The sequence below is a fragment of the Rissa tridactyla genome, chromosome 3 (assembly GCF_028500815.1).
Source record: "Rissa tridactyla isolate bRisTri1 chromosome 3, bRisTri1.patW.cur.20221130, whole genome shotgun sequence".
Lineage (NCBI taxonomy): Eukaryota > Metazoa > Chordata > Aves > Charadriiformes > Laridae > Rissa > Rissa tridactyla.
The window spans coordinates 65992753-66009241 of record NC_071468.1 but is presented as its reverse complement, the minus strand read 5'-3'; the positions used below and the strand labels follow the sequence as shown (position 1 = coordinate 66009241).

At 39.4% G+C, this 16489-nt stretch overlaps 1 protein-coding gene across 1 annotated transcript in view; it reads left to right on the top strand.

Annotated features, from left to right (window-relative positions):
* Positions 1-16489, top strand: part of ENPP1 (ectonucleotide pyrophosphatase/phosphodiesterase 1) — a 59265-nt gene that overhangs the window by 15001 nt on the left and 27775 nt on the right. The window contains exons 2-7 of the mRNA XM_054196475.1: positions 1404-1476; positions 3162-3278; positions 5595-5720; positions 5900-5960; positions 10926-11023; positions 15214-15367. Of these exons, the coding sequence (XP_054052450.1) occupies positions 1404-1476; positions 3162-3278; positions 5595-5720; positions 5900-5960; positions 10926-11023; positions 15214-15367 (629 nt within the window). The remainder of the gene's footprint in view (positions 1-1403; positions 1477-3161; positions 3279-5594; positions 5721-5899; positions 5961-10925; positions 11024-15213; positions 15368-16489) is intronic.

Sequence of the window (16489 nt, the reverse complement as noted above, 5' to 3'; positions counted from 1 at the left end):
TAGGCCAAAGTTTCATCAGGTCCAGTCTTAACTTCCTTTTTTATGATTGCTACATATGTAATGTTTTTGGTATTGATGAATATGGTTTGTGATAACTTGCACTGCAAAAATCCAGATAATATCTGAATTTCAATGCTAGACATTCCAGAAATTGCTTTCTTACTGTCTTTACTAACTGCTTAGTGGAAAAAAAATTGTATAGTGAACTGTATATTTTAAAACAAAACAAACAAACGGGTTTTATTTACTCAAGTGTTTGCAGTCTTTAAAAAAAGTAAGCTTGAGAAATAATTAGATGCATTTTAAAATGGGATTGACTTTTGCCACATCACAACACAATTCAGGCATCATATTCAAAAGACTGACTCGGGAGCTTTTGCTGATGGTGGAAGAGAGAAACTGGGAGAGACTTCGTGTAGTCATGTATGTAACATTATTGAAGTATTGCTTGAAAGCAATGTTTCCTCAGAAAACAATGACCAGCAAGGTGACATGCATTCTTTCTTACCCCTATGTCTCCAAATGCTTCTGAATAAGAAAGTCTGTGTGATTACAGTGCCTTCTCTTTTAGGACTTTTGGCAAACTACCTTGTTATACTCTGCACTTGAATAGAATAGCCATCATAAGCTCATTGTTGGCATTCCTGGACTCTTTACTGTATATGCATTGATAATATAAACACTTTTCCTAAAGAGTTTATGGGCCAAGTCCGATTACTTAATGAGGTTAAAGGGAATCTTTCCCTGTATTTGAGTTGGCATTAGATCTTGCCCTAAAATGCTGGACGAGGACAATATGGTGCTTGTTTGGTAACTTGAATGCATTTGGAATCCAAAATAAACATGGCCATAGCTTCTGGTCAGTGTAAGACACTGTGGTCAGTTTAATGTGACATCCCACAGTTGCTTACCATGGTATGGACCAACATCTAGTATGAACTGGGTGCTAGGAAGTGGGAAAAGATTTTCCTGCCTAAGAAAATTATAGGTATCACTTAAGGGCCATGCTGTCTGTTTTCAATGGTGAAACTTCACTTTAGAACAACCTAGGAGGAAGAAAGAAGTGGAGCAAAGAAAGTTTTCTATAAAATCGTGTAACCATAAGCATCTTAATTTTTTGTTTGTGAGAAAGAAATATGTTACCATGACTACATTAAATAACTTGGTAAGAAATGAAATACATAGACTCAGTCTTGAGAATATTCATGTTCATGCACCAGTAACTAATTGCAAACAGCATAACTACTTGCGTGAGTGAAAACTGCTTGTGAAAGCAGTAAAATAAGCTGCCTAATCAATTTATCAATTTCAGTACGATTGTATAGTATTACAGAGAAAATAAGAGCTTTCAGAACCATTCAGTGGTCATTTAAGATAACTTTCTTTTCCTTCCTGCCCCACAGGTACTCTGTGTCTGCATGTTAACAACAATCCTAGGATGTATATTTGGCCTGAAGCCTAGCTGTTCAAAAGATGGTAACTAATATGCCTTTTATTTAATAATGTTTCTAAGAAATTCCCTTCCTTTTTTTTTTTGGTGTAAATTAATGTTGATATTATCAGCACGCCACCCTTTCTTGCTGCAGGAAGTGGATTGGATGCATTGCTTGAAGCAGTTTCAGTTAGAGGGGAATGAAAATACCAGGAAGTAAATCTCAGGTGTACTCAGTACTTGTGTGTACTCACTTGAGAGGTAAACTGATCCTGGCACTCCATGTCTGGTCTGGCAGCTTCCGTGTATCCCAGCCATCACTGTGGTGATGTCACATGGCTGGCTTGACTCAGTTCACTATAAAAAAAAAAAAAAAAAAAAAACCCAACAATTTCTATTTCATGCTGTCCTGGAACATTTGTTTTTCATCTTTTCCAGTCAATTATGGGGGGAGAAAAAAAAGTTATTTTCATACTGGTTAGAATTGTAGTCTGAAAATATTCCTTGTGGAATTCCTCTGGCTGTTTTCTGTCCTGAAAAATATGTGGTTTTTTGAGTCGTGAAGTTTCTTCAGGTAGAATGTTATGAAAGATATTTTAAGAAATCAAACTTCACTTTGGGAACAACTATCTAGAATAATTTCAGAGTTGACCTGTTTAACAAACAGTCCTACAATGTTTTTAACTAAAATTCAGACTATTAATTTCCCACTAGAATCTGTCTAGGTTTTTTTCTCATTTTATTACAGCTTTGCAGTATTGGCTCATTATTATCTCATTTTCCTAATATCACACACCTCAAGATTCTTGAGGAGCCAAACGGTGAAGAATTTACCTCACTCTCTTCTGGTGATTGCACAGGATGAAACAGACTGACCAACTACTTAAGTGTTGTTAACGCTTCGCATCGCTGGTTTCTGTTTTTTTTCCCAGGCAACACCAGTCTAGTGGAAGAATGCTATGCCTTTTTTTTGGTTGTGGGTTTTTTGTGGGTTTTTATGTTAAAACTGAACAAAAATTAGTGCAGTGAGCAGTAAACTCAAGTTTGTATCTCCCGCGTCTGGTTTGGTACAGCCCTTCCTGTGTCTTGAGACAGTACATTAACCATGGTACAGCAGGATGTGGAACTGGGGCTTCTTCAGGTCCTCTGACTTGTATGAAGACAGTCTTTCAAACAGGGCATGAGCATGGGAGAGTTGCAAGCATAGGCGAAGCAGCCTAAATTCTAGTTAATGTTTAATTGTTTATAGAGAGTGGGACATTGTCAGATGTGAAAATGCAGATCAGCGTTCTCTGCAAAAGCATTTCACTGTTTAGGGCACCCTTATTGAAAACCTACGTTCAGATTTCCTCCGACGGAGATCTTCCGTATTCTGAATGACTGCACTTATATCTTCTGGAGATACAGGAAGGCAGGGACAATCGCAACTAGAATTATAGTCTTTTGTTTCACTTATTTCTGCCAATAATGAAACACCATGTTCCTGCTAAAACAGAACAGGACCCTTTGTTCAATATGATGAAAAAAATATTTTTATTTAATGAGAGAAAATAAACTTTTAGTTGGATCAAGACTTTCATTTTCCCTTGGCTGTTGCTGTTTTTGCAGGCATCCTGTAAGTTGTGGAATGACCAGCCGTATCATTCCACACGCTGACCTTATTAATTTCTTTTGCATGTTGACTGGTTTGGGCTCAGTCACTAATATCTAACACTATCCAATATTACAGTGAAAACCTGCAAAGGTCGTTGCTTTGAAAGGACCTTTGGAAGCTGCCGTTGTGATAGAGATTGTGTCAAGCTTGGGAACTGCTGCTTAGATTACCAGGAAACCTGTATACAACCAGGTAAGGATGGAAAAAAGCTGTGGGGGCAAACTCTCTCCTGTTGTGTGAAGTGGGACAGCTCGGCGAATGAGTACTCCCGTGGCCAGGTGGCCGTAACCCCTGACTTCTTCCAGATGGGCTGTGAGTTCAGAGGGGGGCTGCTGAACAGCAGGGTGGTTCTCATGCCAGTGGTCTCCCCCATCTTTGTGGTCCTTCCATTGCAGCCATGGGTGGAGTTGCAATGGTGGTGATGGCTGTACTGGGGACTCCAGCAGAAGCATCAGGGCTCTGGTGCAGCTGTTGTTGTACACAAACAAAGCTTGTGTTTCACCCAGCTGGACTATGTAGGAGCTGACACAACCAGTAGGCTGGCTTTCCCGCAGCTCCTGTGGGGAGAAAGGCTGCAAGGGACCGTGCTGCTGCCCTCCCCCTCAGAAAGAGGAGGAACAACGGTATCTTGAGGTCTCAGCCAGCCTTCTGTTCTCTGTCCGGGGGTGAGAGAATAGTGACCTGCATTGTCCCTCGTGTCAGGGGCAGCTATGTTCTCAAGCATGCCAAGAATAGGAGTGCATTCTGCTTATTGTATCTTTCTGTCATCGCCTGCATGAAAAAGGGGAAGGACAGAGCAGCTCTGTGAAAGCTGCTGTCTCTCCTTACCCAGCTACTCAGGACTTCTGCCTTGTTATCCTCAGCTTGACTGTGAAGCAAGGGTCATGTGCTGGCCTTTGGGACAAGGCAGGGTGGCAAAACAGATTGCACTGGTGGAGAATGATTGCGAAATGAGGAGCAATTTTCATGATTTGCCAGAAAGCAAAGGTCAGATAGGCAAAGGTGTGAAAAGTACCATGGAGAAATTTTACAGGGAAAGATGTTAGTGCGGGTAATAACACTAAAGACAGAACTTGACTGTTTTCTCTAACTTAGTTTTGCCTTAATGCTTCATATGCAGCATTCTTTTCAATTAACTATTTTTATTCCCACTCCTCTTTGTGTGTATTTGTAAAATTTATCAACATAGTATAGCCCTGAAATTAAATATTCCAATGTTGACTTTTAAAACCAAACGATTAAACTGAGCTCAGAGCCCTGCTGCAACTGACTGTTACTGAAAGGTCCTCTAAATTGCACAAAGCTTTTTGCTTATAGAATAGTTGCATGGGATTTATGCTCCACTTTGTTTCATTACACCACTCTCCCTCAGTTTAAAGAATTCCTTAAAAACAGACTGGAGAGTCTGTTTCAGCACTAAGAATGGGAATTCATTGCTTGGTCTTGTTTTTTGAAATTAATTAGTCTTAACATCGGTGGGGAATCAAATCCTAATTTTCAAATAGTATCATGTAACTAGAGCCATAATAGATTCCTCTGTCTCTCACAGCAGTGAGTAGATCTACTAAGTTCAGTATTCCTGAAAGTGAGATTAACCTCCTGAGAATGCTTTCAGGGATTTCTAATTGCAAGTCATGTATGAAGATCACTGCTTGTCCTCTACTCAAACATTTAGATTTTGCTTTCGTGTCTCTTAAGACCTTCACTTAAGTGTTCACTCAGTTGGTAAATTCATTCATGTTTATCCTCATTGACTGCAAAGGATCTGCTTGTGTTTACCACTGATAACAAAATGATCATCTTCAAATGGTACAATGTATTGGAATATTCTGTTCAGAAAAATCAATATGATTCGGGGCGGGGGGGAATCTCTACCAAAACCAGCAATGAAGCTGAATTCAGTAGGTCTTCCTCTTCCTGCGAGCTTATGTATGCAGTCTTAAAGAGTGGCAGAGTGATGCCTGTGCCTAAGAGGTGCTGAAAGAAGCTGGAGTGCTTGACGGCAACTGGTAAAATCCATTGCGACTTCAGTGCAAGTCAGGATAAGTTGCTGCTGCTCAGTGTTTTCTAGGCATTCCAAATTCAGACTTAAGTTTGGTTTGTTTCTGGGGGAGTTGTTTGGGAGCTCCTTTATAGTATGCATTCACCAGATTAAACTCACATAAACTACCATATTTAAGGAGGCCTGTAAAAAAGGTTCTTTCTGATCTGTGCTATTTATAACCATATGCTGCAGAATTGTATTCGGATGGCTATGCACTTAGATTATTTAGCCATGGGTGTTTCTATTTTCCAAAGTGCCAAAGCTTGCAATATCATGCACGTATGAGATATCAGCGTGTACACATTTGAGACACAACTTGACACTCAGTTTATTAAAGTTGCACTTACACTGGGATGTCCCTGCTCATTGCAGGGGGGGTTGGACTAGATGACTGTTAAAGGCCCCTTCCAACCCAAACTATTCTATGATTAATCATTGTCCTTCTCTCTCATCTGTTTTTTTAGCCCACATATGGACCTGCAATAAATTCAGGTGTGGAGAGAAAAGGCGACCAGAATATCATTGTTCCTGTTCAGATGATTGTGTGGAAAACAAAGATTGCTGTGTCAATTATCATGCTGTTTGTAAAGGTAAATATCCTCAACAAGTTCCTACAGTCTCTCATATATGTACATATATTTGTATGAAAGGAGAAAAGACATAATATAACTTTAAAAGCATCTAGTAAAATGAAAAAAAAAACAAACCCTTGCATTTATCGATCAGAATGTTCTGTCTTAAAAAATAAATTGCACTCATTTGTTTTAAGGAGAGGCAAGCTGGGTTGAAGAAGAGTGTGAGGACATTACTGAACCTCAGTGTCCGAAAGGGTGAGGATATTGCATATTTGCATAGCTCTGCTCTTTGCTTACGTTTCATTATTGAGATTATTTTCCCTACCGCGCCTTCCTGGGACCTGCTTGCCTTTCTTATCCACAGTAAGAGCAGCTGCCAGACAGAGGAGGACACCTCTTCAGCCGGCATTTGGTAGTGCTTACTAACAGATCAGGTTGCTCTGTCCCAGCAGCGCTGCTGTACCCCACCACTTGCTTGACTTGCAAGACATGCCTGTTCCCAAACCCCGCTGTCTCCCACAGACGTGTGTGCTCTGGGCAGCTCTAGCTCTGCCTTGTGCCCACCTCATTATTGTCACATGTGCTCCAATACTCGCTGTATCAAATATTTTGGGACCCATCCAGCAATCTCAGGTTCCTAAAACTGCCTCCATGCCTGATCGTTTCTAAAGACCTTTCCACTTCCTTGCCTGTTCCTGCCCTAGAGCTGCAAAATGTGGGCAGATCACTGTCCCAGTCTCACCAGCAATGGGACAGCATTATTTGCAAGCTGTCTGAACTACTTTCTTTAAAAGGTGTAAAATGCCATGGGATCCTTGTATTCTCTGGCTCAGCTCCACACTGGGTCCGCTCCTGCAAGTTATGTATGCACTGTGTGAGGAATGACTCATGTAATTCATGGCATCAGCACTCAGGCTCAAATAGTCCAGCAAAGCTCCCAGCCAGGAAAAAAGCCTGCATTTCTTGTACTGCTTTTTCTGTGGGATCTTCAAATCAACCTTAAAGCTAAGGTTGAATGCAAACTGTGATTGCATGTATAAGTTATTTGTAGAAGTGACTTAAAGGTTCGTGACTGAAAAGTATTCCACTGGAAAAGAGTTTGTAGATATGTTGTGGGGATGAGTTGAATTCAATTATGTCCTTGTTTGAAAAGTGTCAGCGAAATCAAAGCTATTTTCATTTTGATGATTTTGAAATTATAGTGTGCTGGGGATATTTCTAGTAAAGTAAAAACATTTCATTTTGTTCTTATGTCATTACTTTTTTTTTGACTTAAGATATTTAAATCATGCTATATTTATTCATTGGAGTTATAATACTGTCAAATGAAATACATTTCCTTTTGGAATATTTTTATACCAAACGAGCACTTTTCATTCAGATTCAGAGCAGTAACAAATGCTGACCCTTCAGAACCTTCATCGAGACAGAAACTGGAGCTTCTGTCCAGCTTGGAGTCCAAGTCCCCAGTGAGCCCCCACTGGGGGGGGTGGCAGCCAGGCGGTTCTGGAAGTTTTTGTCATTAACTCCTGTTCTGAGGTCAGGAACCATTCAGGACCATGTGCTGGGAACTGACTCTAGGATGCTGGTTTCCCTAATGCAAGATTAGGAAGCGTTACCCACAAGGGGTGGATAAACAAGCAAGAGCTTTGTGCAGATCCACCGTCAAAGTTAATGGCATAAATACCATAGGGCAACTCCTGTCGGTTAACTTGTTTTTAGGGTTTTTTGTTTGTTATTTCTGTTCAGCGTATGAAAGGGATACGTGGTTACTCTACTAAAATTGTTTTAATCCTGGCAAAACCAGAAATGTTGCAATAAAACCCAGCCCAGGAAAGGGTGATGTGTGGTCAAAGTTGAATCAAACAGTGTTGACTGTAGGCTCATCTCGGACTATTAGCACACAAGCCTCTCCCAAAACAAACAACTCTGTAAACAATCCGCTTCTTTCTATGGGATAGGCAGGAGTGCAGGTGACTTTAGCTCAGTGCTCATTTTGAGGCCTCGGGATATCAATTCTGATTCTGTGCATATTAATACAGCATGTTTTGTGGGTTCAAATGGCTGGTTTTATTCTGGTTTGGTTTTAGTCAGGTTTATTCTTGTGGTGCAGAATAGACAAAAGACCATGCAGTGTTCAATGAGGTGCTTAATCTAAGAAATCCCACTGATATCAATGAGACTGAACAAATGCTTAAAACTAACTACACACCTAAGTCTTTCCAAGACTGTGTTCTTTGTTATTTAATAGGGTTATAAAGTTAAGGGGCTATAAGATTTCAGGAGCGATCTAGTTCTTTCCCCTGTTCTAGGAGTGAAATAATACTCTGAGAATTCAAACCCACTGAAGCTAACCTACTCATAACCTAGTGCTTAGCTAGATGGTCTTTCTGATGTCTTGGTATCTTTTGTTGTACTTTAAGCCTATTACTATTTGTTCTGTCTTCATTGAGGTGGAAGAGCAGCTGATTGCTTTCCTCTTTGTAGATCTCTCCTGTCTATTTGAGGACTGCTATTATGCTTACTGTTGAGGTTTTACGTACGTTTATCAGAAAAGAAAGCTTTAACTTCTATGCTTGGTGGCTGTATATAGGCAGTAGTGTCTGTACGTGGGGGGACAGAAAGTTTTCTGTGCAGTATGTTTAGATTTTTCAAGGGGACTTTCTTGTCTTTTTTCCTTTTGTTTCTTCTTTTATTTTTTCTTTAATTGTGGTCTAACTTGCCTGTGGTGAGGCAGGTCAGCTTGGCAGTGTGGTCCTCAGTGCTGGACTCTAGACCATCCAGACTGGTGAACCTGCTAGACCACAGCAAGCCTGTGTTGTCTGCGCTATGTTTCCATAGAAGCCAGTTTATAGGAGGAGGTAATTACCACTGCATTTCCTTCAGTTTGGAGTCAGGATGTGACTGTGGCATATGTATTTATCCAAGAGCTGTGAAACACCCTTGTCATATTGTTTGGCCACAGCCAACGCGAATCACTGGCAGGGCCAAAACTTGAGCGTCCTAGGCTTGCTTGCTCACTGGTAGCACATTTTTGAAGTAGCAAGTGTAACCTTGGCTACCCACAGGAAGAAGTTATGGAAATTGCTGATATATCTCAGAACTGAGCTCAGGTCAGTTTGTCTGGGGATTTCACTGGAGCTGTTCCAAAGAGAGTGCAGTTTAACATGGTCTGTCTTGCTTTGCTTCCCTGAGGCCAGGGCATATCGCTAACTATATGAGTTTCAGCATGTGTCGAGTATACGAGAAGCGAAATGGTCAGTCTCCCTAGTTGTGGCAATGGTCTATTTTGCCAAGTTTAATTTTACATGTGTGAGGGGGTCAGTAGCTGGATTTGCAGACAACCAAAACATGTACTTAACAGTTGGTTTACTTCTAAATGCCAAACCAGAAACAGTTGCGTAAAGTCCCTTTCTAAGGAGTTTTTTTAGATTTGGGTTTTTTTTTTTAAAGTTATTCTTGTTGGTAAGTAATATTGAACAGTCTTTGCCTCAAAGTGTATATTTTGTTGCAGGAAACTTCGCAGTGAAGGTTTTTAGACCTCTGTATTGGGGGAGGTGGGGGTGGGGATAAGGTATTTGCAAAAGTTGTAGAGATCAGAATATGTGGTGCAAAAAACCACTTGTACTATAGGCAAAGGCAGTACATGAAGTTTCCCTACTCCATTTTGCCAAAGGACTTCAGTCATCATCTGAAGATCATTCATTTCCCATTTTCAACTAGCTGACTTCGCTAAGATTTTCAAAAGATGGTATTAAATACACCATATAAATAAAAAACAGGCTATAAACACACATCTTACAAATACATCTTAATGGCTTATTCTGTCTGGGATGTAGGATAGGCTATGTAATGGTTCTGACTAATGAAATCCTTTTGGCTGAACTGTTGTCCAAATTGTTGATTAAAGTTTTCTTAGGATAGGCATGTTTTGGTTGCCTGACTAATCTTCGGTTTAATATAGTCACATTTGTTTGACTGAAATAAGGCTTATAAATGTTTCACTTGTAAATGACTGTTTGGATTTTTTTTGTGGTGTACCTCACTAAAGAAATTGTCAACACTTTGCAAATAATATTTGTCTTCTATCCTCACTGTTTTATTTTGGGAAACTGAAGTGCAACAAAGTTTTTTTTTTTTTTTTTTAAAAATCCATTTTACGATTTGTAAACATAAAAAGGAAAATTGATCTTGCAATTGACATGTAAAATATATTCAGTTCTTTTATGTGAATCTGTTTTTAGTGGTTGTTGCTGCATTGCAGTGACTTTTTTGTAGTCTCACATGTCCTCATTTCTATAGGTCAAACGTAAGATAATTTTTCTTCAAGGTTAGTGATCAGTATTCTCATCTGTGATGCAATAAGTATTTACAGTTGGAGAGAAATTGTTTGAACAGGGCTGAAGCTGGGAACAAGTCAAGACTGGAAAACATAAGTCCTGTGGAGACTGGAAGGGGAGAATTTATTTTTGCTAGTTCCAATGAAATCAGTTCCTGAACTTATCTGTCAAGCTTCAGGCAGAAATGCTGTTACAGCGTTCCAGTTACGGGGCCACATTTTTCAGTTTGGAGACTGACACTACTTCTGGTACAGGAACCAAGTTCTCCTTAGTTAAATAATCTTTGCAAGATGGAAAGAAAAATGTGTATTATGGTTGCTGATTTAACATATCCTGTAGATTAGACTTTCTTACAGTTTTGTGTATAGTATATGTAAAAAGATAAATTCCTTTTTTTCAGCTAGATTACAAGTTGTTCAGGAGCAAAATTAATAAAGGAAAGCCATGGCTTCACCCTGCCTTTTCTCTTTCCCTGCTTTTGCCTCAGGGTTGGAGGGGCTGAGTGCTGCTCCAGTGGGACTGGTTTCAAGATAAGGAGTCCCAAACCCACCAGACAGATTACATGAGCATCTTGGCTTGTTCTTTATTTCATGGGTGTTTGAAATCAGGCCTTGTCGTGGTTTCCCTGTGCATGCCCTACTGCAATCCTCAGCCTCTTTGGCCTGCTAAGCCAGCCTGGGAGCAGAGGGATGGGACGGCTGCTCTGCTCACCACCCCACCAGTCTGCGAACCTTCCTGCTTAGGGACACTTACTTCCCTGGCCTGGTTTATGGTCCCATCACGAACATCCCCACCATTTGTGGGAAACTTGCCTGAAATAAGTGATAGGAAATTACTTCTCAGTGTCTGTCTTTTAATGCTTCGATTTCTGTTTGTTCAGATTTACCAAGTCTCCAGTGTTACTATTTTCATTGGACGGCTTCAGAGCAGAATATTTGCAGACTTGGGGTGAACTTCTGCCTGTTATTAGCAAATTACGTGAGTAGTTTCTTTCTCTAAGTAATATCATGATGTCTTACTTGAAAAATCCATAGATGCAGCTATGCTTACTCCTTAAAATCCTCACTCTTCTTTGGTGGAAGTTTTAAGTTGTTGCCCAAAGCAGCTGTGCACAGACAGCCTGAGGGGTGGGAGGGTGGAAGGGCAAAGAGAGGGAGGGCGTGAGGAAAGACCCCTTTGGATTTTTAGTGAAAACTCAAACCATTAAGTAGCCCTTGTTATATTTAGGAGGTGGATGTTTTTTGCGGTGAGCTTTCTTTATTTCTTCAAAATAGAAGTAGACCTGCTTTTTACTCTACATTGCATATGGTCTCATATTTAGGTGGAATGGCTTTGGAAAATGGAATGCAAGGTAGAAAGCATTTGATTATATTTTAAAAATAAGAAGATAGAGAAGGAAGAGATTAGGAACAGATGATAGAGAAGAATTGGTAGAAATGTGCTGAATCTGAGAAAACTTTCATTTCACAAACATTTTCAGGAGAAAGGAGACCCTCATAAGTACGTATTTCTTTCCCTAGCTTTTGTAGTGTCTGTCTTAATTTTGTAGTGTCTAAGTAACTCTAGTTGCTTTTCCTGTCTCTATTTTGGCTGTGGTCTGTAAAGAACTGATGGCATTTCATGTCTGAAAAATATGCCAATCTTCTTGTCATTCATAAATTACTACCTGGGGTAACTGGTTTCAGTTGACTAAAAATAAATCAGTAAAAATACTTGCTTTTTTGTGCAGTGGTTGTCACAACTTGATCTGTTCCAGAGGATAACAATTCACAGATGTATTTGAGGTTTTAGGTTTATTTTTTCATTTTGTTCAATGTTAGAATAAAACAAGGCATTTGAAACAATTTCATTAGATGAAGTTATAAAAAATCAACTGAAGAAACTTCTTGAGCATTGTAAGGAGAGGCTGGCTGTTATAAATGGTTATAACTCTGCTGACATAAAAGATATCAGTGCCACAAACCATCTGTAGGACTTCCAGGCTACGACATCCAACTTCCACGTGTAAAGTTTCTTCATTCTTTGGTCTGGATAGGCTACAGTGCAACTTCTTTTGTTTACTTATATAATAAACTTGTATTTCTCTTTCCACTGAACCCATGATAAATTCTGACCGCTAAGGAATACAAGTATCTTAATATCTTCATCAAAGTCACTTCACTTCTCCAGAACCATGGAGTTCTTGATGCTCTAAACTTAGATTTTTTAAAGGATTCTAAAACCAGAAAGTCTAATTATACATGTTTTAGACACAATAAAATAAGGAACAGTCTAGGGGTAAAATATTATTTCTGCATTATGTCTACAGTTCTACATTACTCTGGAGAATTTTTTTTTTTGTAATCTGATAGAAAACTTTTGCAATACAACATAGAATCATCTAGACTGGAAGGGACCTTTAAGATCATCAAGTCCAACCATTAACCTAGTACTGCTAAAACCATCACTAAACCATGTTGCTAAGCACCATGTCTACCTGTCTTTTAAATACCTCCAGGGATGACGATTCCACCACTTCCCTAGGCAACCTGTTCCAATGTTTGATAGCACTTTTTCCCTAATATCCATCCTGAACCTCCCCTGGTGGAACTTGAGGCCATTTCCTCCTGTCCTATCACTTCTTACTTAGGAGAAGAGACTGACGCCCACCTCGCTACACCCTCCTTTCGGGTAGTTGTAGAGAGCAATAAGGTCTCCCCTCAGCCTCCTTTTCTCCAGGCTAAACAACCCCAGCTCCCTGAGCCGATTCTCATAAAACTTGTGCTCTAGACCCCTCAACAGCTTTGTTGCCCTCAATTACATCTAAGAATCATCCATAACGTGTTTCCTCTCTGAAGCACTCCCATTACCAGTCTGGGTCCTGCACTAGACAAGACCCTGCAGTGAAAAAACATGCAGGTAGCATTGTGGGTGCACCAGCATCTACTTGGTTAACAGGAGAGCAGCAAGAGAAACCCACTAGCATGTATTTAAGGATCTTCAGCTTTCTTGTTACAAAACCTTGCTTTCTAGGCTTTTTTTCCTCTCATAGTATGATGGTGGGTGAAAAGCCTCAGGTAAGGCAAATTTTCTTCAGTAAGAGAAAAATTGTCTCATGCATGAAAATTGATGTCACTGGGGTGTATATCGCATGACACTGAGAGCCTGTTTCTTCAAATCTCTGTATGCTTTCATGTCCCACGTGTCTAGGCACTGAAAATGGTGCCAGGAGTCATACTGTAAAGATAAACACTTCCATGAGTGTGTCAATACTGCTACAGTATTTTACTGTGCGGGAAAGGGTGATGAAATATGTTCCTCTGTAGTAGACAAGTAACAGTAGTGGATAAGTTACTTAATGGCTGAAAAATTGTATTGAATCCTTTTGAAGTTCATAGTTATCCATTTACAGGACTAGTAAGTGTTCAAAAAGGGACACAGTTTATGAGTGACAGCATTTACAAAGCAGTGAACAGTTATTAGCATTAAGTAACTTATCAGACTTCCCAGTTCTTCATTAAATCAAAACCATGCTAAATCCCTGGATTTTCCTCTTTAAAACACTTGATGGCAAGTACAGCATACTATTAGATAAAAAATATTCTCATTATCTAGTCCTGTTAATTCAGCTATGCCTACAATGAAATTCTGATATGTCCTTGGAGAAATCTGTTAGGGTAGATGCCTGTAAGCCAACATCATAATTTCACTTTTAGGAAGTTTTGTTCTCTGCTACCTGCTGAAAGGTGGGCAATTCATCATGGAGCTGAGGGTTTTCAATGAACCCCAGGCATTGCCGTAAGGTGTGTGTATGGGGTTCAGAGAAGGCATTTTCACATACTTCTATGCTGTGATATACATAATTTTTAAACAAATCCTCCTTTTGTCTTTAATTGTCTTTAACTAAGGCAACAAGCCAAAAAGAAAAAAGATAACTCTCATGGAAAGTCCCAGGAAAATCCCCTAGGATTATGGACAAAACAAAAGCTTTTGAGTGTATTTTTCACTTACTTTAAAAACAAAACAAAAAAACCTCAACCTCCTCCCCCCCCCCCCAAAAAAAAAAATAAGATTTCAGAAAATATCCTCAACAATAGATTTGGAAATGGTTGAAATGCATCAGGTGTGTTCCAGTAGCAAAAAGGGTACAAGTGATGATTTGTTACTACAGAACACAAATGTGGGAGAGAATGTCTATGTAACTTGAGAGGATTTATTTTTCCAGCCTGGCTTCTTTTTATCTCTGTTAGCTCAAATTGATTATTTCAACTGTGATCTAATCCAAAGCCCCAATCCAACAAGTTAAAAGGTGTTGCGTCAAGGCACTTTGATGTTATCAAACCTTTCATTTCTATTTTGTTTATATCCTATATAATGACCTAATGGTGGCCTTTCTATAGGGTCATTGCTTTTTGCTCTTTAGCATCAGTTGAAGTGGTTTTGGTTATCACATGGTATTCTTTAAGTTGTTAATAAAGTCTTTTTTCTTTTTTCCCCCCTCTTTCTGAAAATCAGGGCCCATACATTTGCCTGTGGAAATTTAGGCACCTAACATAAGTAAGGCTTGCTTAAGTTCTTTGGCCTGGCTAATGCTTCTTCATACTAGGAAATAGTGTGCACTAATCGCCTTAAAATCCTATGATTTTTATATCAAGATGAAGAAAAGTTTGCGATTCATCCTAGAATAAGAGCTTATTTTTAGTAACAAAACCCAAAACAACCACAAACAAAAAGGAGGCTGCAAAATAAATAGTGATTTGACAGGTAACTGTGAGAGCCAGGGCACTGCTGTGCCAGCAGCTGCTTCATCTCTGGGAGCACCCAGGGGCAAAGCATCTGGTCTCAAGCTGCAGACTTCACTTACGGCACACCAAGGCAACTTTGGAGGGTGTGATTTCTTTGATTACTCATTCTTATCTACTGTAGGTTTTGCTCATGTTACCATTGAAGTCAGTCATTGGGAATACACAAAACTTGTACTAATAGCCATTTAGTCAGCTTGTAAATGAATGTGGGAAGAAAAATGAGGTATTAACTCTAGAATTTCATTCATGAAGAATGAAAACTTTCTGGAAATATCTTTAGTCTTTCTCTTTTTTTTTTTCCTAATAGTTATATGTCTTCATGAGAGAAACCTGCAAGGGTTTCTATTTCTGTAATTTTGCTGATTTCTCTCTTCTTCCCTCTAGAGAAATGTGGAACATACACTTCCAGTATGAGACCAGTGTATCCTTCAAAAACCTTTCCCAATCATTACTCCATTGTCACAGTAAGAATTCCTGTATATTGTATGTTTCCTTTACTGAAGAGACTGTTCATTATGAAGTTTTCTCCAAGGGAACAGTATATTTCTTTGAGGGATTATTAAAATAATAGGATTTCCCTTTAGAATATGAAAATGTATATATAATACTCTTTATCTAATTTAGATTAACAGTCACTATATAACACTGCAGCTAAGCAGTCAGATCAAGTCTGATTAAGTAATCCAATCCTTCTAAGACTAGCTGCAAGCATTCCCTTAAAGGTGGAAGGTCACATCACTTTACAACTTCTCATTTGTGTAAATATTTCACTAAATTGCAACTTGCTCGCTCTCTCTTGGAGAGAGAATACCTCCTGGGAATAGAAGGAAAAAGAATAATTTTTTCAAAATGCAGGGTGGAATCCAGCAGATCGTTTTTAGTTTCATCATGTCAGAACTAAAATTTAATCAAATACTTGAGGATTTGCACCTTATTTCTTATCTTCCCAGTTTGTCAGGCCTGTGTTTTGCTAAGTGAGGAATGGTATGTTTAATTTGTGTAATCTTCTCAAATATCCATCACCGAATACGCAACTAAGGGGCATTAATCATGCCCTGCCACCATGTGACAATGTCCCTAAATACAGTATAGAGCTTTGCCTCAGCTCCCTATTGCTGTGAAAAGTAGCGGGCCCTTATGTTTATCGGGGTCCTAATGGCGGTGGTGTTATATCCTGTTATGTGAAAAGGAACTGTCTGCTTGAAGGCAGAGCACAAAGTCTGTTAAAACTACTTAGCAGCTGGTGCCTCTGAGTAATTCTTTCACTGGTTAGGTAATGGTTATCCCTGCCTAGAGCTTTCGCCTACTGATAGGCAATTCTCCTTTGAAATCCCTGGTTTTGGGATGTGATGGAGGTCCACCATAGGTAATTGCTTGCTCATTGGTACTAAAGATACAACACGTGTGAACTGAGATGGTGTCTTCCGGTTTGATCCCAGAGCAAGTTGCTTGCCTATATTTTTCAATCTCATTAAGAAGCAATTAAGAATTGGAAGGTAGAGCTTGGTAGCAATGGTCGGTGATGCTGTTAGATTTGTGTCTTGAGGTATTGGTGAAGTAAAAGTCTCATAGATTATGCACTGGACGTATTTTTTTAACAGACACCTGTTTGTGTAGCTGTAAGGCTCTTTTTCTCTGTAGGATTGCAACAAGCTATACT